The sequence below is a fragment of the Podarcis tiliguerta genome (genome assembly GCF_965153285.1).
Source record: "Podarcis tiliguerta genome assembly, chromosome: 14".
In the NCBI taxonomy this organism is placed as follows: Eukaryota; Metazoa; Chordata; class Lepidosauria; order Squamata; family Lacertidae; genus Podarcis; species Podarcis tiliguerta.
The window spans coordinates 50,506,082-50,527,088 of NC_139547.1; the positions used below are offsets into that span (position 1 = coordinate 50,506,082).

Below are 21,007 nucleotides of genomic sequence, written 5' to 3' on the forward strand. Positions count from 1 at the left end.
GTGGCCTTCGCTTGGATTCATTGATGGGAGGTGGGTAGAAATATGCGTTAAAGAAACTTAAATTTAACTTTTTATTTGGTGGGGGAGGCTCAGTGGTAGAGCATTTGCTCTGCAAGCAGGAGGTCCCCGGTTCAATTCCTGGGGACTGTCCCCTGCCTGACACCTGTTGTAAACAAAAATCTGCCCTTTTCCCCTTATGGGGTATCCAAGAGCCCATATAGAGTCCTTACGTGGGTTCCCTATTGGTAGGAGAAAATAACAGAGGCCAGCCAGAGAATATAGAGAAGCAAAGCAGCTAGTAAGCTTGATCTGTTGCAACAGGGTGCTCTCCTCACACACAGGAAAGGAGGAGGAACCCACAATAAAGGTGTGCCCGCCCTTATATAGAAATTTTAAATTCCCTGCCCTGGACTCCAGACCACCCCTCCATACATCATGCATACATCACAGAAGGGGAGTAACCCAAGACCACCACCCCCAGATACATCATACCTACATCACAGAAAAGGCCGTCTACAGCAGAAATCTGAGTGGTTGTTTATCTCATCTGACAGATTACCTGTTAATGCTCACTTGATTGGATACCCTGGGGAGCCTGGCCAGTCTTTCGTAATGATAAATACTTAGTTCCTGAGCCAGGTCACAGGCTCACCCTATTCAAACGCAGACAGACATACCCTTAAGACAGGATTTGTGAAGGAAAAGACAATGGGGAGGCTTCTCCATTTTCCTTTGACCTTGCAGAGAAAACATTTAGTCAGTTTGGGAATCAAAAATGGTTTCAGGTCAGTCTTCCTGTGCTGATCTACGTACGTGCTTGGTTGGTACATTTATTATATATCTAAGACTTTAAGACTGCTGGCAATACTGAGCTTGATGGACCAAGAACCCAGGCAGTATCCTGTGTCCTTTTAAGTGCATGCTTAAAAATGCATGTGCATCATCCAGGCATATTTGTTCAAGTGCTGGGCTGGATTTGTTGCTTCATAAAGTCTAGCTGGCTCTCGCAAGCATGCCAGGGCCGGCTGCCTCTTGCATTTCAGTCCAGTTGCACAATGTTGCCATCTCCCCATCTTCGGGACAACAAAGGAGGCCAGGTTAAGTTTTACCTGCGGCCTTCAGGATTGCCTGCATTCTACCTGCCTGTGTGTAATGGCTGAGCTGTAAGAAACACAAGTAAATGACGGTGTAAAAGAGTGGGTGACATTGAGAGAGACAGAGAGAAAGAGCAATTGTTCAGATTTTAATTGAATTTCCTGGCTGGGTTCCTACTGAGCGGCAGGAAGGGGCTGGATCGGAGAGGGTGGGAGGCAGGGAGCCTGCAGAGACAAGATTGTTCTCAGAGGTGACACTGAGGGTTGTGGACAGGCTGTACCCTTCCTGTCCAGGCAGCGGGGGAGCCAAGCAGGGAGGCTGCTGCAACTCTCCAGCGCTGGCTTCCAAAACCTTGCAGGGTCTTTTCCTGTTGCAAGAACTCGACAGAGGGTCCTCTTGCCCTACTGGACTCTCCCAGGGTGCAAGTTCGGTGCTGCTGGTGGCATGTTCAGGATGAACTGTTCTGAAGCAGTCCAGTAAAAAAATGGCAAAATAATAATCTCCTCCTGGTCTTTTTATAGCAGCACGAGGATTAGCTAAGGGGCTATTTTGGGAGCAGGCTAACGAAGACACAGTCGCTGGAGACGGCACATGCCTGACCTAACCATGTAAACATTTCCCTGTTTTTTCAATGAAGTTCCCAGTCAAGGCCTCGCAAGCTGATGCCGATCTCTGATCTCTTCTTCCCTGCTGCTGTTTCCGCTTTCCCCATCCATGTTCCACATTTGGGGGTGTGTATTTTTAACCCCCCCCCCCCATGTTGAAAGAATGTGCAGGACGGGGGGGGGGGGTGATGGTGCCTCTGCCGCCTAGCCCTGCTTTGCCACTAACCCACACATTCAGTAGACACCAGGTGCCACATCCCACATGCTTCTGTGGGGTTTTTTTTTTGGGGGGGGGGGAGAGAAGAGCCAAGACAGGCTTCAAAGCGTCTTCTCCCCCCCTCCACCTGGTACTGATGGGGAAAGCAGAGTCTGCATTGCACACACCCCAGCAAAATCTGCTCCTGAGATATTACTACATCCTGTAACCAATAAGGACCAGAACCTTAGTTTTTTTAAAAAGGAAAGAGGAAAGGAAGAATAATTAGAATTGAGACAGGAGGGCAAATTCTGTACCCACAACTACCAAATTCCACTCCTGGGGGACGCACAAGAATTGATACATTCCACTCCTGTAGATAAGCTATTAGGATGAGAAAAGCATCCTCCTAATATGTGGATCTGTTCCTTGAAAGTCACCTTTACCTTTACCTTCACCTACAGTCCTGCCATACCCCAAATCTGTTTGAGTGTGTACTCATAAGGACTAGAATGTTGCTTTTAAAAGAAAATACTGTAGAACTGATAGTTGCAATGGTCAGGCTGCTGAATTCTGTCTGGCTCTAGCCCATTTACACACCCCCTCCATTGTCTCCGTGTCTGGGGTGGGGGTGGGGAGTGTCTGCTCTCTTCCTCCCCCCCTCTTGATGAAACCAAGTTGTTTGAATGCTGCCTCTCCTCCCCCCCCCCCTCAGCCCAGCCCTGTTAACCAGCCCAGCTGTATGCTAATGAAGAGCAAACACCATTTCAGCCTCCAGCTTGCATTAAGTTGGCTGCAAGAATCTATTGTTAACCAGCCCCTTGCTTCCCTACCCCCTGCCAGCCACATTCTTCAATTGGGGGGGGGGGGAGAGACCACAAAGCAAGCTGGAGTGAATGATGTTTGGGCGCAGGCTGACAGCTCAGATTGTACTCCCCCTCCCCACCTCCTTTTGTGTGCCTCCCCCTTTTTGCTTTTAACTATTTTTTGTGGGGGGGGGGTGCATCTGGCTGCTGTTTCTTCCTTCCCTCCCTCCCTTTTCTGTCCTTTGTTTTGTGTTGCTCTGAATTATTTGAGATTCCCCCGCCCCTCCCAACAGGCAGCACACACAGACAGGCAACAGATGCCAGGAATTACCTGTGTCAATAAGGAAGTGCAGCCAGGCAGGTGGCAGGGCTCAGAAGGCGGGGCAGAGACGGCTCCCTTGGCTCAGGTTCACCTGGCAGTTGGAGCTGAATCAGTTGCAGGCGGGGGGGGGGGGCTGTTTTGTGGTTCTTGTTCTCCATCATGCTCAGGGGGCAGGTGGGGCGAAGCCTCGCAGTATGGAGAGGGGCATCTGGACAGGACTTAGGGGGCAGGGGCCTGCGACCCCTCTTGGTTCAATGAGCAGCCTGCCAGCCTCATAAATGCAGCACATTTTGAGGGGTGAAAGAATGCACATTCCTATCCAGGCTTCATTCACAGAGCAGTTGACAGTCATACCTCGGGTTACAGACACTTCAGGTTGGCATTTTTTCGGGTTATGGACCCGTCCAAACCTGGAAGTACTAGAACGGGTTACTTCCGGGTTTCGGCAGCCATGCATGCGCCAAAGCACTAAATTGCTCTTTGCGCAGAAGTGCTGAATCGCAACCCGCATGTGCAGAGACGCACCGCTGTGGGTTGCGAACGTGCGTCCCCATGGATCATCCACTGTATTCTGTCGCCCCGACTGTAAATTCGCGCACCGTGTCTGAGCTTTCGCACGGCGTGAAAGCTGCTTCTGGAAAGCCAGAAGGATATTGTGGGAGTTTTGGAGTGGAAAAGGAACGTTAGGAAGTGGGGCGGAAGCGCTGGCGTTATATCCGGGAAAACTGGCGCAAGATTTCCCACTTCCGAAATGCACCCTTAGGGCGCCCATCCCCAAACAAAAGCCTCAAGTCTTAAGATTGCCCAAGGGCGGCACAGCCAGCGTGATGAGCGGGTCTCTGGTGGGTGGTCAGTGAGGGGATCTAGCACAGCCGGGTTCGTGGTGGCGAGTTCAATTTCTGGCGCGGGAAGAGAGGCCAGAGCAGGAAAGCACCACAGCAAAGTGCTGTAGGCTTGCAGAAGGCTTGGACCAGGGGTCAGCAACCTTTTCCAGCCGTGGGCCGGTCCACCGTCCCTCAGACCTTGTGGGGGGGCTGGACTATATTTTGAAAAAATAAATAAATGAACAAATGAACAAACAAAAACACGCTGATTCCCAGACCGTCCACAGGCCGGATTTAGAAGGCGATTGGGTCGCATCTGGCCCCCGCGCCTTGGGTTGCCTACCCCTGGCTTGGACTCTGCTATTGCGACAGGTGAAGAAGAAGAAAAGTTTGGATTTGATATCCCGCCTTTCACTCACTTTAAGGAGTCTCAAAGCGGCTAACATTCTCCTTTCCCTTCCTCCCCCACAACAAACACTCTGTGAGGTGAGTGGGGCTGAGAGACTTCAGAGAAGTGTGACTGGCCCAAGGTCACCCAGATTACGAGACTACCGCTCTTAACCACTACACCACACTGGCTCTCATGTGCTCTTAGTATGCAGATGTATTAATTGAGAATGTTTCTGGGATAGCTCAGTTAGTAGACATGAGATTCTTCATCTCAAGGTTGTGGGTTCAATCCTCACCCTGGGCAAAAGATCCCTGCATTGCAGGGGGTGGACTAGATTGAGTCTTGTGGTCCCTTCCAACTCTACAATTCTGTGATTCTGCGGATACCAGTTGCTCAGAGCTGCAGGAGGCAATAATGCTCTTGTGCTTGTGCAGGCATCTGGTAGGCCACTGTGAGAACAGGATACTGGAATAGATAGGTCATTGGCCTCATTCAGAGGTTGTTCCTATGTCCTAATGTGCTCAGGCTGAAGGGCGCAGGAGGTGGTGGTTGGAGGAGCAATGCCAAACAGGTTGTGTGTGAGAGACACACTAGACTGAAACATCTACTCAAGGGCACTTCATGAAAATTGTTGGAGGTTGGGGGTTGGGTGGGGTGTTTGCATTCTCCTCTGTTACATTTAAGATCATTTACCCTCCTTACAGCGCATGATTTCTCTTTCTCCACCCGAAGCCACAGGCAGGAATGAGAAAATTCCAAAAAGTTGATTGTCATTGTCTTCAAACCTCAGGGCAACCAACGCCCTACACAAAAGGGGGAAGTGAGCTCAGGCAAATATTTCTCTTGCCTGAACTGCATTTTTATAGCCGGGTAGATGTTAGAAAATCTGGGTGCATTCATTCCACCCAAATCCAGTGCTTGGCCTCTGGGCCGATGACTGGACAGAACAATCTTTCTATTTCTAGGTAATAAAATCCAACCTTGCTGCAAAATTGCATGTTGGCGTTTTTGAGGATTAGATTAGGTTGCACCAATTTCCAGCAAGGTGAGACATGGTTTGTTTGCACAGTGTTGGCTAGAAAGGTTCAGGGACATTCAAAAGTTAGAGTGGTTCGGATAAAACTTTTATTATTATTATTATTTTAAAAATCTCCCTTTCTCTTTTAGACATTTATCTTCACGGATGGTGAGGACGAAGAACTGAAGAAGAGGACAGGTGAGCTGGTTGAATGCATTTTGGCAGATGGGGAAGGGAGCTTCTTAAATATCCCTTCATCTGGAGGCTGTTCATGGGAGGGTGAAGGAAGATAACCTCCTGCTCATTAACTCTCTGGAGTTGCTGGGGGGGGGGAAGAGGGGGGACTTACTCAGCTATTTATTAAGCCGCCCTTCCCCTGCCCTTGGGAGACTTGATCAGATCAGTCTATTCTTATGCTAATGCCTCTATTCATGATTCCCCTCAAGACATCCCAGAGAGTAACAGGTGGCAGCTGATGGGAAAATGCTGGTTGAATAGGCAGATGAGAGCCTCTCCTTATCCCCCCCAGCCCAACAGTTTGCATGGAAGGCTTTCTCCCCCTCTCTGAGTTAACACTCAGTGGAGTGAAACAGCCTAGCAGCCTTTAGATGCAGCCCGTAATCCCTTCTTCCCTGACATTTGTTTATCCAAAGAATTTTTTATCCTGCTCTTCAGCCAGAAAAAAGGCTCCCAGAGCAATGTACAAATTACTAAAAGGGAAGGGGGGGGGGAGAGAGAAAGGCAGGCTTCTAGTCTTTAAAAAAAATAAAGGCATGGCACAAAAAGAAAGTGGAGGGGAGGGAGGAGGAGATAAACAAACTCAAGTTCCGAGTTGCAGGTTCTTCTAGCGACCTGCTGGGGTGGGAAGTATGAGGGGAGAAGGTTTTTTCACACGGAGGGCCGTGTTTGCATCATGGATTGGAGAGTTGGAAGGGGACCCTGAGGGTCATCCAGTCCAACCCCCTGCAATGCAGGATATGAAATGAGCCCAGCATCTGGTACCTGAAAAAGCAGCAAAATGCTTGGCATGCGGAAGGTTCAGTCCCCAGTAAAAAGGTTAAGGGACCCTGACCATTAGGTCCAGTCATGACCGACTCTGGGGTTGCGGCACTCATCTCGGTTTATTGGCCAAGGGAGCCGGCGTACAGCTTCCGGGTCAAGTGGCCAGCATTACTAAGCCGCTTCTGGCAAACCAGAGCAGCACATGGAAACGCCATTTACCTCCCCGCCAGAGCGGTACCTATTTATCTACTTGCACTTTGACGTGCTTTCGAACTGCTAGGTTGGCAGGAGCTGGGACCGAGCAACGGGAGCTCACCCCGTCGCAGGGATTCGAACTGCCTACCTTCTGATCAACAAGTCCTAGGCTCTGTGGTTTAACCCACAGCGCCACCCGCGTCCCTCAGTCCGCATTACACCTGGTTAAAAAGGATCCAGTAACAGGGCCGAGCCAGCAATGAGCCAACGGTTAGATTCAGCAGAAGACAGCGTTATATGTTAGTAGGGTTGTGGTTGTGCTCTTGCGATGCATTTCGTTGATGTATTTATATTTCCAAGCAAGGCACAAACTTGTCAGGCAAGCCATGTCCTTCCATTCATTCTTCCTTCTCTCTCCTTCAGGGAACGTCATCAACACCAATTGCTCCGCTGCCCACAGCCGCCAAGCCCTGTCCTGCAAGATGGCGGTGGAATATGACAAGTTCATCGAATCTGGGAGAAAGTAAGCGCAGGGAGTGGGCCAACTTCTTTAAGCCGGTGTAAGGAGGGGCAATGTAGAGGGTGTGCTCTGCAGGCTGATGGGGATTTCCAACTAGGCAGGAAGGGCCCATAGCTCAGGGGCAGAGCAGCAGGTCCCGGGTTCAAATTGTGACATCTCCAGGTGAGAATGAGAATTGTCCTCTGTGCAGACAGTACTGAGATAGAGGGACCAATGTGCTGACTCTGTATAAGGCATCTTCCTACGTCTCGGCTTGAATCATAGAATTTTAAAGTTGGAAGGGACCATGAAGGTCATCTTAGTCCAACCTTCTGCAAATTTGGACTTTTGGCTAAGATCAAGTGTAGTAAGATGCCAGTTTCCTAAGAGGGCCAAGTTTGGCCATGCCTGATTAAGGAGTTGAGTGGCCCACACCTGGGAAAAGAGACTTTTTTGTCCCATGAAGCTGCCTCTTGATAGGCAGAACAACCAGTTCCTATTTAGGTAAAAACTGTATATATAAATACCTATAAATAGTTAGAGCTTCATAGGTACCAACCCAGGAAAATATAGCAATTGGAATCGATCGTAAATTCATTAAGACTCCTGGTGTAAACATGCAAAAGGAAATGATTCATTTTGGTTCTTAAGGCTGATGTTTAAGCCTGTGATAAAGGAGTGTCCCCAAATTTGCTTACAGATCTGAAATAAAATGTCTATATTTCTGTTCTTTTGTCTTTTATGATTTGTTCTTGGAATGTATTTTAATCACAGCAATAAAAATAAATAAAGCTAAGAAAGTCCTGTTTTCCACTAAAGTTTTAAAATGCCTTTTGGCTAGGAATCCTGGTCAACTCATGACAAACCAAAGTTGAATTTATTTGGCCCCCTCCTAACCTGTTCCCCTCTCGTTGTCATTTGATGCATCAGGTGGTTTTGCCACATGGACGATGACAATTATGTCAATGTTCGAGCGCTGATCAAACTGCTCTCCAGTTATCCTCACACGCAAGACATCTACATTGGAAAACCAAGCCTGGATAGGCCCATCCAGGCCACGGAGAGGATTAGCGAGAACAAGATGGTAAGCGAACAAGGGAGCTGGAGAAAAATACTCTCACTTAGACCACATTCGCATACCCCATACATTTAAAGCACTACAGTTGATTCTTCGTCTGTCAGGTATCTATAGAGAATTACTCAAAACATCCAATCCTGTGGGAATGTTCAGGGAGGCAGGAAAGGATAGATTGTTTATTAATATCCTTCCTAACTTGCACTAGCAAGTTCTATAATTTAGCAGAGTTTTACACTCCCCTTTTTAAACGTACAACAGATAGCTGGTTGCAGGCTTAAGCTGTTCACTATTAGATTCCTGGTAAGTTCCCTTATGGGACACGGGCGGTGCTGTGGTCTAAACCACAGAGCCTAGGGTTTGCCGATCAGAAGGTCGGCGGTTCGAATCCCCGCGACGGGCTGAGCTCCCGTTGCTCGGTCCCAGCTCCTGCCAACCTAGCAGTTTGAAAGCATGTTAAAGTGCAAGTAGATAAATAGGTACCACTCTGGAGAGAAGGTAAATGGCGTTTCCATACGCTGCTCTGGTTCACCAGAAGCGGCTTAGTCATGCTGGCCACATGACCTAGACCTCGGCCTATAGAGTGAGATGAGCGCGCAACCCCAGAGTCGTCCGCAACTGGGCCTAACAGTCAGGGGTACCTTTACCTTTACTAGGTTCCCTTATATCCCTCTTAAAAGAATGAACATGCCACAATCTTGTGTAAAGTACATAAAAGAAGTTTACTCACATCATCAGTTCACAGTTGGATCCCTGAAGGCAGACTTAGTTACATATACATGTGGGTCTGCCCATATGGAGATAGTCCCTTTGTCCTCTGTTGGCTGAAAGCTGAGCCAACAGAGCATCTCTAGCTAAAAAGCTGCTGGTCCAACGACAGAGGAAGTCAAGGAGAGGGGTACTGCTGTGTGCCTTGTCCTTTTTGTTACCTGGACAGGTAAGGTCACGCCCACCTCTAGTCACATGCTAAAGGAAGTATGTCCCAGTCAGGAGGAAACAGGAAGTTTTCGACTGACTAGACCAAACATTCCCCTGCATGTCCACTCTAGGAAAACAAGGAATGTTGTACTTGACTGCTACATTCCACAAATCCAAGATGACACCCAACACATCCCACTTTCTCTAGACAAGTATTTTCTTCAGTCTTTTGGATTGGTTTTGACTCCTGACTCTGTTTTCTTGCCCCACACAGCATCCGGTCCACTTCTGGTTTGCCACGGGGGGCGCTGGTTTCTGCATCAGCCGTGGGCTGGCACTAAAGATGAGCCCGTGGGCGAGGTGAGCGGTTGACATTTGGAGGGTGCTGTGCTTGCTACCCTGAGCTCTCAGATCACTACTGTGTATGCCTTAGCTGGTCATGAACATGAGTGCTCGTTCCCACCTTGCAAATATAAAACACATTGGTGGTTCAGGGGATATTTTTTTTGGGGGGACCACCTAAGAAAGAGGTCAGCCCACCCCTTTCCAGTTGTTAGAATTATTTTTGTTACTATTTAACACCTATAAAGCACATAATATTTTCTTAAGTGCTGTATGTGTAATAAATGTCGTACAGTCGTACCTTGGAATCAGTTCCAGAAGTCCAACTTCCAAAACATTTTGAAACCAAAGCGTGCCTTCTGATTGGCTGCAGGAAGCACCTGCAGCCAATCGGAAGCCGCACCGGACATTCGGCTTCCGAAAACCGTTCAAAAACCAGGACACTCACGTCCGGGTTTCGATTGTTTGGGAGCTGATCTGTTCGGGAGACAAGGCGTTTGAGATCGAAGGTATGACTGTACAGGGGAATTCCACGCTTATGTGAGGGTTCAATTCCGGGTTCCCCTGCAAGTCCTTTGCCCCCTTGTGGTGCCAGAAAACAATGTGCCCATTGGCAGCCATGCATGCGCAGGGAGGTACCTGTAGATATTTTTTTAAAAAGCCGTATGTAATATTGAGGGTTTTTATGTTATTTTTCATATTTTAAAAAATAAGGTTTTGGTAAATTGGGGTGGGGGAAAGCATTTCTCCTCCTATCTTCGTTAGGGAGCCTTGCCCGTTGTTAAGTCCCCCACCATACCAAAGTCTTGCTTCTTCCACAATCCTCTACAGCGGCGGACACTTCATGAGCACTGCAGAAAAGATTCGTCTTCCGGACGACTGCACCATCGGCTACATCATAGAATCTGTGCTGGGGGTGAAGCTGATCCGAAGTAATCTCTTCCATTCCCATTTAGAGAACCTCCACCAAGTGCCCAAGACAGAGATTCACGTTCAGGTAAAAAACGAGAAATAATAGACCAGTGTTTCCCAAACTTAAGCGTGATTGCGTACCCCTTTTGAGTTTTTTCGTCTTGCCAGCGTATCCCTTCCCAGGTGTGGATAATTTGAGGGCAGTGTCAATAATGCTATTGTTTTCTGTAGGGGGGGAAGCTATGGCAAAGTAAAATAAAAAGTTCAGCTGTGAAATGCTTAGGTGTACGTCTGCCCCTGAAGATGCCTGAGACATATTAAAATAAAATGGCAATCTGTGTGTGTCTTGAGGCTTTCTCTCTCCCCCCCCCCCAATGCCACGGTGCTTTACAATATCTACGCTCCTTCCTGCCTGTTCCAGTTGTCATGTTACATGGGAACTGTGAGCACAGGGTGTGGGTATGGCATGTGCACACATCTTTGCGCGCTGCTCATGGCTGCACTGTCAGTAATATTCAAGGCAGCACGATGACCAAGTACAACAATGCAATATCAATATAAACTCTTTATAATGTCTATACAAAACATTGAACAATATGAGTGTTATGTACTGAAGTTCTTACCCTGGACCAGCAGGGGGATACTGTAGATAGTTATGCAAATAAGGGATTGAAAGTGATGTTCAGTGATTGGATAGTTTTACAAAATTGTTACAGTTACGTTGTACTGGAGCGCTATATAAGCAGGCTGACTGAATCCTTCAGTTCAGTTCTGTTCTGGCCTGTGAATAAACAAGAGCTGTTTGAAGAATCGCTGTGTCGTCTGATATGTTCACCCACAACTTAACAATGAGAAACCAAATAAACAGAAATCTTATAAATCTCTGAAAGTCACTAAATGTGCACTCTTGATGGATTCTCTTGAAAACATAGAACCAAATAAACATAAGTCTTATAAGTCTCTGAAAGTCTTTGTGGACTATGCAAGTCTCTGAAAGAACCGATGGGTCAGATTCTTATCTGATGAAAACAAGCCATAAAGCTTTGTTATATGACGTCCAACGCTGCTGAAGTGGTCCGCAAACAGACATAGTGAACAGTGATTCCGGATATACCCACTGTTTCATAGAATTCTTCTTCAGCACAGCAGAAGGATACAGAAATGCTTCATAAACCCATCTATATGGTGAATGGAATTGTATAACAACAATATCTATGGAGCAGTGGTCATAAAGTGTTGTACTTGGTCATCGTGTTGCCTTGGATATTACTGACAATTGTTTGCAACACCAGGTGTTTAATTGTTTGGTTACTCGTGGCTGTACTCTGTCAAAATTATCCTCAAACAGAAGTTTTCAGTGATGCTGCTTTAAATCACAGGGGCACCAGGTCCAGTGCCTAAAAACTGGGATCCCCAACATGGCAATTGTGGGCACCGTGGTACCCTCAGACACCCCCATGATGTCCCCCAAGCTCCCTTGCTCATTACTATTTTTTAATTAAGGTCTTTTGGCTCTTGTTTGGTTGGCAGGGGCTGGAGGGGTTGTTATTTTGTCTGTGTTACATTTTGTAGTTGGCACAAGCGTTTTGCCTGTTTGGGGGAAGGGCTTCCTTTCAGTTTTTTCTTCTGTGAAATATGTGTGTGTGTGTGTGTGTGTGTGTGTGTGTGAGAGAGAGAGAGAGAGAGAGAGAGAGAGAGAGAGAGAGAATGAATGAATGAATGACAGACACATGGAAAACTTAGGAGCTTTAAACATATATACGGCCTAGGACCCATGTACCTACGGGACCGCCTCTCCTGGTATGTCCCACAGAGGACTTTACAGTCTTCAAAACATCTTGGAGATCTCGGGCCACAGGGAGGTCAGGCTGGTCTCAACCAGAGCCAGGGCTTTTTCGGCTGTGGCCCCGATCTGGTGGAACACTCTGTCACAAGAGACTAGGGCCCTGCGGGACTTGACATCTTTCTGTAGGGCCTGCAAGACAGAGCTGTTCCATCAGGCCTTTGGCCAAGGCACAGCCTGACCCCCTCCTTTGGTAATCCTCACAGAACTCTAGCCCAATGGTTGCCATTAATTTGATTTTGAATTGATTTTAAATTGAATTGATTTTAGAATGCTGTGTTACTTTTATTCTTGTTAGCTGCTCTGAGCCCGGCTTCGGCTGGGGAGGGCGGGATATAAATAAAATTTTATTATTATAAGCCTCAGCGCCTAGGGCTTGCCGATCGAAAGGTCGGCGGTTCGAATCCCCGCGGCGGGGTGCGCTCCCGCTGTTCGGCCCCAGCGCCTGCCAACCTAGCAGTTCGAAAGCACCCCTGGGTGCAAGTAGATAAATAGGGACCGTTTACCTTACTAGCGGGAAGGTAAACGGTGTTTCCGTGTGCGGCTCTGGCTCGCCAGAGCAGCGATGTCACGCTGGCCACGTGACCCGGAAGTGTCTTCAGACAGCGCTGGCCCTTGGCCTCTTGAGTGAGATGGGCGCACAACTCTAGAGTCTGTCAAGACTGGCCCGTACGGGCAGGGGTACCTTTACCTTTATGTAAGATATATATATTTAAAGCTCCGAAGATTTCCAGGTGTATTCTTTCTTTGTCCCCAACATGTCAGGAACCTTAAGTCTTGAGAGAAAGATCTTAATTCAACCAAGCGGGCTGAGGAGCCCCTTCCTCATTTCATCAGTCAATCTTTGTGTGCTCTCTCTCCCCTGCCCAGGTGACCTTGAGCTATGGAATGTTTGAAAACAAGAGGAACTCCATCCATATCAAGGGAGCTTTCTCCGTGGAGGAGGATCCGTCCAGGTGAGCAGCAGGTGTCCCTCCCCTCATGCATACTAGTTATTTGTTTAGAGATGTGGATCAGTTGAAACAGCCCCTGTCCACAGGTTTGCAATCTGAAAATACCGTATTTTTCGCTCTATAAGACGCACCAGACCACAAGACGCACCTTGGTTTTGGAGGAGGAAAACAAGAAAAAAAATATTCTGAATCTCAGAAGCCAGAAGAGCAAGAGGGATCGCTGCGCAGTGAAAGCAGCAACCCCCTCTTGCTGTTCTGGCTTCTGGGATAGCTGCGCAGCCTGCATTCGCTCCATAAGACACACACACTTTTCACCTTACTTTTCAAGAGGGAAAAAGTGAGTCTTATAGAGCAAAAAATACGGTGTACACGACACGCAAGGATAAATGGACAGTTAGGGAAGAGCTTCCCATCTCCACTCGGCTGAAAGACGGGCCATATTCACACCACACTTTTAAAGCACTAGAACAGGCATAGGCAAACTCTGGCCCTCCAGATGTTTGGGACTACAATTCCCATCATCCCTAGCTAACAGGACCAGTGGTCGGGGATGATGGGAATTGTAGTCCCAAACATCTGGAGGGCCAGAGTTTGCCTATGCCTGCACTAGAATATCACTTTGAGCAACTGTGGCTTCCCCCAAAGAATTCTGGGAGCTGTAGTTTATCAAAGGTGCTGAGAGTTGTTCGGAGGCTCCTATTCCTCTCCCAGATCTACCGTTCCTCTGGGAGAGGAATTGATTGTTAAATAGCTCTGGGAAGAGATTGGGGCCTCCTAACAACTCTCAGCACACTTGATAAACCACAGCTCCCAGAATTCTTTGGGAGGGAAGCTATGGCTGCCTGAAGTGGTATCATAGTGCCTTAAATGTAGGGTGTGAATGCGGCCAAATCTCTTAGCCTAACCTACCTCAAAAGGTGATTGTCAGGAATAAAACAGGGCAGGGGAAAGAGACAAAGGACCATGAGCTCTTTAAAGAGGAAATACTGGATCTAAAAGCTATAGATAACTTGCTCTGTAATTAGAAAGGTGCCCCTGATTTTCATCAGGGAGCAGGTTTTAAACCTGCTTGAACCAACCCCTGGCTAAACATTACAGCCCTAATCAATACTGTGCCACTGATGATGGGGATTATAATTTTTGGGATGTCGCTGATATACCTTCTCCTCCTCTCTCTCGCAGGTTCCGTACCGTCCACTGTATGCTGTATCCGGACACTCCGTGGTGCCCTCGCAATGCAGTTTACTAAGAGACAAGGCGTCCCCTTCTTAACCTCGTCCCGAGTTTTCCCGGTATCCGAAGAGCTCGTGGGACCTGTGCATTTTCGTGTGTGTTTGTTTCCTTTGCTGTGAGGCTGTTGGCGCTTAATTACTGTGGTTAATTCACAGTGTGCGTGTGTTTTATAGGCTGCTGTGCGGCCCCTTCTTCTCTCATCCGGCTCTGAGAAGCTGAGACGTTTTTGGGCTCCCCCTGCTATTTGCCCCTGTTGATGGGGCAAGCGGGTTTTACTCTGGGCAAGAAGGAACTGCCCTTACAACCCTCATTTCTTAGGTGAGTGGTTCTGGCTGTTTGTACAGGTGTAAACTGACCGAAAACCCCCACCTGAATAACCAGCCTGGGCATTTCTGAATATTGCTTTGCGGTGTTCTTGTAAGACGTTGTTTGTTTGCTTTTCCACAACCACCATTACTGCTGTGTTCCCCCCCTCCCCCCGCTCCCTTGCTGCTGAATTTGTAAAAGCAGTGTTGGAATGAACGAACAAAAACACAGGGTGCAATTCAGTCCAGAGTTAAAGCACCAAAGGGGGAAAAAACAAAATCAAAACCTATGGACTTCACGGGGAAAAACTGAGCATCTACAAGAAAGAAGATTCCACCTAAACATTAGGAAGAACTTCCTGACAGTAAGAGCTGTTCGACAGTGGAATTTGCTGCCAAGGAGTGTGGTGGAGTCTCCTCCTTTGGAGGTCTTTAAGCAGAGGCTTGACAACCCTATGTCAGGAGTGCTCTGATGGTGTTTCCTGCTTGGCAGGGGGTTGGACTCGATGGCCCTTGTGGTCTCTTCCAACTCTATGATTCTATGATTCATAGATCTCACCTATTAATGATCAATTGGGTGTTTCCCAAGTGCCAAACACTGAGCTGGGGTATGCCTTAAGTTGGTGGCAGAGAACCTATGGCCATGTCCCAGATGTGCTTCCCAGTCAAGAAGCCCAGCAGCCAACAAGGCCAATGGGCAGAGATGATGGGGAACTGAATCTAGCAACATCTGTAGGACCACAGGCTAGCCACCCGTTGCCTTAAACCAGGTGCAGGGAATTTGCAGCCTTCCAGATGTTGGTGAACTACAACTCTCGGTCAGCAAGCATAGCCAGTCATGATGGGAGTTGTAGTTCAGCAACATCTGGGGCTCCGTGGGTTCCCTGCACTTGCCTCAAACCTTTCACTGCCATCCCCTCTCCAACCTGGATTCCTAAATGCCCCTTTAATTGTTCCTCCCTGCTTATTAGGCTCCGGATAACTGTTCAGATGAAGGTTTACAAACTAAAGTTTGTAATTTTTTAAAAAATGCTCCTTTTTTGGAATTTCCCCCCTCTCCATAGTGAATGAGTGAGTGAGTGTGTTCTGTATTTTATACATAAAATGCTCAGTTTTCTGAACTGTTGCTTCTAGAGCTGGTCTCTTGGACTCCCAGCTTTTATGGTTGCACTGAAGGGAGAAAGTCTGGACTCAGCCTCTTGGCAAACTCTACTTCCTTGCCTACAGCTCAATTGCACGAGGATTTACGCTCCACTGAACATGGAGGGGACTTCCTTGGAAGAAAATAGACGTAGGATTCAGTGTTTCTCAAACTTGGTGTCAGAGCTGGCTCCTGGTCCCAGCTCACCAAGGACCAACGCTAGCCGGTAGTAAAGTATCAAAGTCTTTATTGAAGAATAGTCTCCATTTCCAAGCCTCAGCGTCCCAGCTCTATGTCTGGACTCTAGACCGGCGAAGCTCCGTCTGAGTCTCCGCCCCCTGTGCACCAGTTTAAGACTCTAATCTTACTCCACCTCTTCCTTCTCTCTCTCTTCCTCTGGGTCCTACTACCCCCCGGGGTCTCCTCCCTCCTGGACTCTTCTGACGCAGACGTTGACCCCTCTGACTCCTCCCCCTCTCTTCGGCGGGCTTTAGGACCTGGCTCCCTACCCGGGCTGCCCACCTTGCCGCCCTCCTGTACATTTGAACTTGGCGCGCGCGCACGTTTAACTTTCCTGATGACCGTTTCCTCGCTCCCTGACGAGGGTGTGGTCACTCCTGCCTCACGTTCTCCCTCTGCCCGCGCGCCACCTGATCCCGATGCCTGGGACTCCTCCCCCCTACTGCACTCTGGGGGGGACGCTGGTCCGGATTTCCAGCTGCTACTCTCTGAGTCCCCTCTGGCCCCTTCTTCCCGAGGTGTCCCCCTGGGCACTCCCCTTGCCCTGACTATGGGGGCCCCTTTCTGTGAATCCTCCGAGTCACTGGAGAGACTCAGAGACCTCGGACTGCTGTCACCGCTGACATTTCCTTCGGACTCCTCCCCCTCGCTCTCCATTTCCTCCCTCTCCTGTGACTCTGCTCCTGAACCCCTGACACTTGGGTACCCAGCTGTTGTTGGACTACAACTTCCACCATCCCTAGTGATCTGGACCAGTGGCCAGGGATGATGGGAATTGTAGTCCAACAACTGCTTGGGACCCCAAGTTAGAGAAACTCTGAGTTAGCTTTATTGATGTTTAGCAGCACAATTTTATATATGTTTATACTTGGAAGGAAGTCTGGGGCTGTTGATAGGGACTTAGTCCCAGGTAGGATTGTGAATTACACCGTGAATTACACAAGTGACTTAACTTGTTTTCCTTTGCGGTGTAGTGAGAAGTGGCATGAATTACTATTTTTCTGCCATGCCTTCTCATATGCGATGAAAACCTTTGGGGGCCTGGTTTTGTGTGACTTCCGCTTAGCAAGGACAGTCGCCTGCCTTCACTTTCTCTCTTCCTTCGGTGCAACATCTTTTGCCCACCTGTCGTGGAGCATCTTCTCCAGGGGCGATTAAAAAACATCTTACCTGGTTGTCTCTCCCGTTGATGTGGAGACTGCTGCTCTAGCCCAAGCGCTCAACAAGAGGTCACATTCTCGTACGCAAGTGTCCAGCCTCTTGTGCAAAAACCAGGGGAGTGTTTGCTCCCTGGATTCTTGGGCAGATTCAGAAAACTGTAAGCTTCCATTCCAAATGGGAAGGAAAAAGAATTGGCCCACACTGGGTAGTGTTTGTAAATATCTTATTGCAACAGTGTTATTTACTGTGCCCTTTTCGTGTAGCTTTTGTAAATTGTGGATTTTTTATTAAATATTTTTTTTCCTGTGGATCAGAAAAAAAATAATTTTATAAAATCTGTTTCTTAAAAAATGAAATGGGGAGGGCCAGGGAGTCTTTTGTGACTATCACTTATCCTTAATTTATATGTCCCAGTATCTGGGAATTTGTTTGGGGTGTGTGTATGTATGTTGTGTGTGTTTTTAAATGGGGGGGGGGGAATATAACAAGGACAAATGTTCTCAGGGAATTAAACCTGATTGTTACCATGGAAACTGTGGTAACCATCCTTTCTTTTGCTGTTAATAAAGCAGTTTTTTGGCTGATTAATGTCGTTTGACTGTGTTGTTTTGTGTGTGGCGCATGCAGGGAATAAGATCACACATCCTTTGCTGAAAGATGTAACGTGACTAGTGGCCAGACAACAGGAGCTGCAACACAGTGTTGCAGTACTGCCTTTCAGGGTCCCAGCCAGCCAGTGGTGAGGTGGAGAAGGAACATTTTTGGGGGGGTTTAGTGGCTGGAGGACTGCAGCAGATATTTCACCTACAGGAGAAATATCTGACGCTATTGTAAGCTTAGAATATCAGACCGCCTGTACGTATTCATTTAGCCTTTCCTGCGTTTTCTTTCTCTACATTAAATAAGTTGCAATAAGCAGAGGTGGTGCTAGGTTTCGGGGGGGGGGGTCTCAGGCAAGGTGTGCACCAACTTCCTGTGCTTAACAGACCTGTTAACAGAAGTAGCTGGGGTGGGGTGAAAGAAAAAGGGAGCCATTAGCTCCTGCTCCATGTTTATTGCCCTATATGAAGGGGTGGGGGACGCGGGTGGCGCTGTGGGTAAAACCTCAGCGTCTAGGACTTGCCGATTGCATGGTCGGCGGTTCGAATCCCCGCGGCGGGGTGCGCTCCCGTTGTTCGGTCCCAGCTCCTGCCCACCTAGCAGTTCGAAAGCACCCCCGGGTGCAAGTAGATAAATAGGGACCGCTGACTAGCGGGAAGGTAAACGGCGTTCCGTGTGATGTGCTGGCTCGCCAGATGCAGCTTTGTCATGCTGGCCACGTGACCCGGAAGTGTCTGCGGACAGCGCTGGCTCCCGGCCTCTAGAGTGAGATGAGCGCACAATCCTAGAGTCTGGCAAGACTGGCCCATACGGGCAGGGGTACCTTTACCTTTACCTATGAAGGGGTGGAGAATGGCTCCCTTTTTGTTTGACTGATCAGGAAGAAGTTGGGACTCCTTGTCTTCATCAACGTGTTCTTACCGCCTCCTGGGATCCTGACCTAGTGATGCCACTGAGAATCTGACACAATTGCCTTACAGCCTGCTAGTTCTGAATGGGCCTCACCAATATGTCCACATTTGTAGCCCAACCATCCTCGGTTGATAGCCCAGCCACAGATTGCTACACCACACGGACCGCCATCTCCTCCCAATAAATGGTGCGCACACAGCTACTTTCTCTGTTACATTTACAGAATAATACCATATTTGCACAATAATAAATAAATATTTATACCCTGCCCTTCCCAGTTCAGAAAACCGGGCTCAGGGTGGCTAACAACAAATTTAAAACACTTAATTGATGCAACAAAAAACAGCATAAAATAGAGTATAAAACGTGAATAACAATAAATTCAGAATTCAAAAATCAATTTAGGGGGGAAATCCAACCAATAAACATTAGATGATCACCAGGGCTAGCTGGCTAAATTAGTCCTATTTGGGCCGTGAGGAGACCAGGGCAGAATTAGCTGTGGGATCCCAGAGCAGGTAATCTACATAAAAAGGGGAGGAGGAGGGAAGGAAGGGGAATAAAAGATCAGGCTAAGTTCAAATTGAAAGCCAGGTGGAATAGCTCTGTCTTATAGGCCTTTGTGGAAGGAAGTTAAATCCTGCAGGGCCCTGGTCTCATGGGACAGAGCATTCCACCAGGTTGGAGCCATCACTGAGAAGGCCCTTGCCCTGGTGGAGGATAATCTGACTTCCTTAGGGCCCGGGACCTCTAAACTATGGTTATTCATGGACCTTAAGGTCCTCTGCAGGGCAGATCAGGAGAGGCGGTCCCTTCCTGTGGTTTCCAGCAACTTGTATTCAGAAGTATTGCTGACTCCAATTGCGGGGGCAGAGCAGAGCCATCACAACTAGTAGCTATCGCTAGCTCTCTCCTCCACCAATACATATAATCCTCTTCAAAGCCATCCTAGTTGGTGGCCATCACTGGTTCCTGCAGGAGGGCGTTCCACAGTTCAACTACATGCCCCGTGTGAATAAGTGTTTTGCTTTATCCATCCCGACTCGTCCAACGTTGAGCTTCATGGGATGCCTGCAAGTTCTGCTATTACGACACACACAGAAAAATCTATATTCTCCATGCTATGTGTCCTACAAACTTCTGAGAGTTGGGGCAAAACTCTGGTGCCGTCCCCCCAACTCCACATTCCACCTCTGCTCTCATTTCTCAGCTAAAGACTGGTAGAAAACAACAACAATGCGCACACAGAGGCAGAAGCACAGTGAGCTCATTTCAGACACCCATTCTGGGTGTATGGATTGGCAGTAGCCAATGTGTGTTCCCTTAAAACTGAGACTCTGCAATGCCTTTAAAAGTAAAAAAAATAATAATCGCACCCATAAGAAACTATTGCATTATGCTGCAAAGCACACTTTCATTATCGCATGTCAGTGGAATGGTCTGCGTGTGGGGTGGTGCTGGGGATGATATATGGACTCCGGCTGGGAAAAGCCAGCTCCTGTTGTTTGCTTTGTAATGGTTCAGCAACCCAGAACAGCCATGATAACGGCTGGGCTAGCTCTCCACGGTCCAGCAGCGAGGGTTGGGTGCTTGCCACCGGAGGAAGCCGTTTTTCATCACTGTCTGGCCAGCGGCTGCAGCCTCTGGAATAAATCTTCTGTCCCATAGCGAGCCAGATTTGATGGCTAGCCAGCAGTGTTATCAGAACAGCAGTATATCCTGGAAAAATCTACCTTTGGCTCACATTAGAAGTAGACCCCACAATGTATTCAAGAGGCAGTAAGCATTAATCTACAGAGAGCAAAAGAGCAAAGCTCTTGAGCAAGATTTAAGCCATCCTGCCAGGCAGCTGGATTGGGATTTGTGCTCTGGCCTTCCAGTGCCAGTCAACCTCCAATTTTCTCTAACCCTTTATGGTACAAATATCCATGAGTTAACCCCTAAACGAATACTTTCAGCTATGCAGAACAGCTCTATCAACGGCAATTGGTCATGATGGCTATGGAGAACCTCCAGGTGAAGGGGTAGGCTATCTTAAGAGGACTGACATGCATAGTATTGCTTTTAGGTCCTGCTTCAAGGCTTGCTGGTGGGCATCTGATTAGTCTCTGCATTAAATGGGCCTTTGGCATGACCCAGCAGAGCTCTTATATCCCAAAGGGTACACAGTCTGGCGGCTGTCCATCATCTTGCTGAAGCTAAGCAGGTCCAGGCCTGGGCAATGCTTGGAAGCTCATGGATTCTGCCTTGGTTTCTGCTCCAGAAGAAAGGTAGAAAATAAACAGAAGGGAATAAATGAATGCATGTATCAAGATTTCACATCTCACTCCCTGAGGATGCTGTTATGCCCTTCAGGAACCACACATGACACTGGCCAAGGGATGCCTCCACTGTCTCATGGTTTGCTCCCCAGTCACAG

The 21,007-nt window shown here is 48.1% G+C and overlaps 1 protein-coding gene across 1 annotated transcript in view; it reads left to right on the top strand.

The window, feature by feature from the left end:
- Window positions 1-14,800, top strand: part of LFNG (LFNG O-fucosylpeptide 3-beta-N-acetylglucosaminyltransferase) — a 32,256-nt gene extending 17,456 nt beyond the window's left edge. Inside the window, exons 2-8 of the mRNA XM_083413679.1 lie at window positions 5,407-5,455; window positions 6,878-6,977; window positions 7,884-8,037; window positions 9,221-9,306; window positions 10,120-10,285; window positions 12,914-12,999; window positions 14,179-14,800. Of these exons, the coding sequence (XP_083269805.1) occupies window positions 5,407-5,455; window positions 6,878-6,977; window positions 7,884-8,037; window positions 9,221-9,306; window positions 10,120-10,285; window positions 12,914-12,999; window positions 14,179-14,245 (708 nt within the window). The 3' untranslated portion in view covers window positions 14,246-14,800. The remainder of the gene's footprint in view (window positions 1-5,406; window positions 5,456-6,877; window positions 6,978-7,883; window positions 8,038-9,220; window positions 9,307-10,119; window positions 10,286-12,913; window positions 13,000-14,178) is intronic.
- Window positions 14,801-21,007: the final 6,207 nt, after the last annotated feature.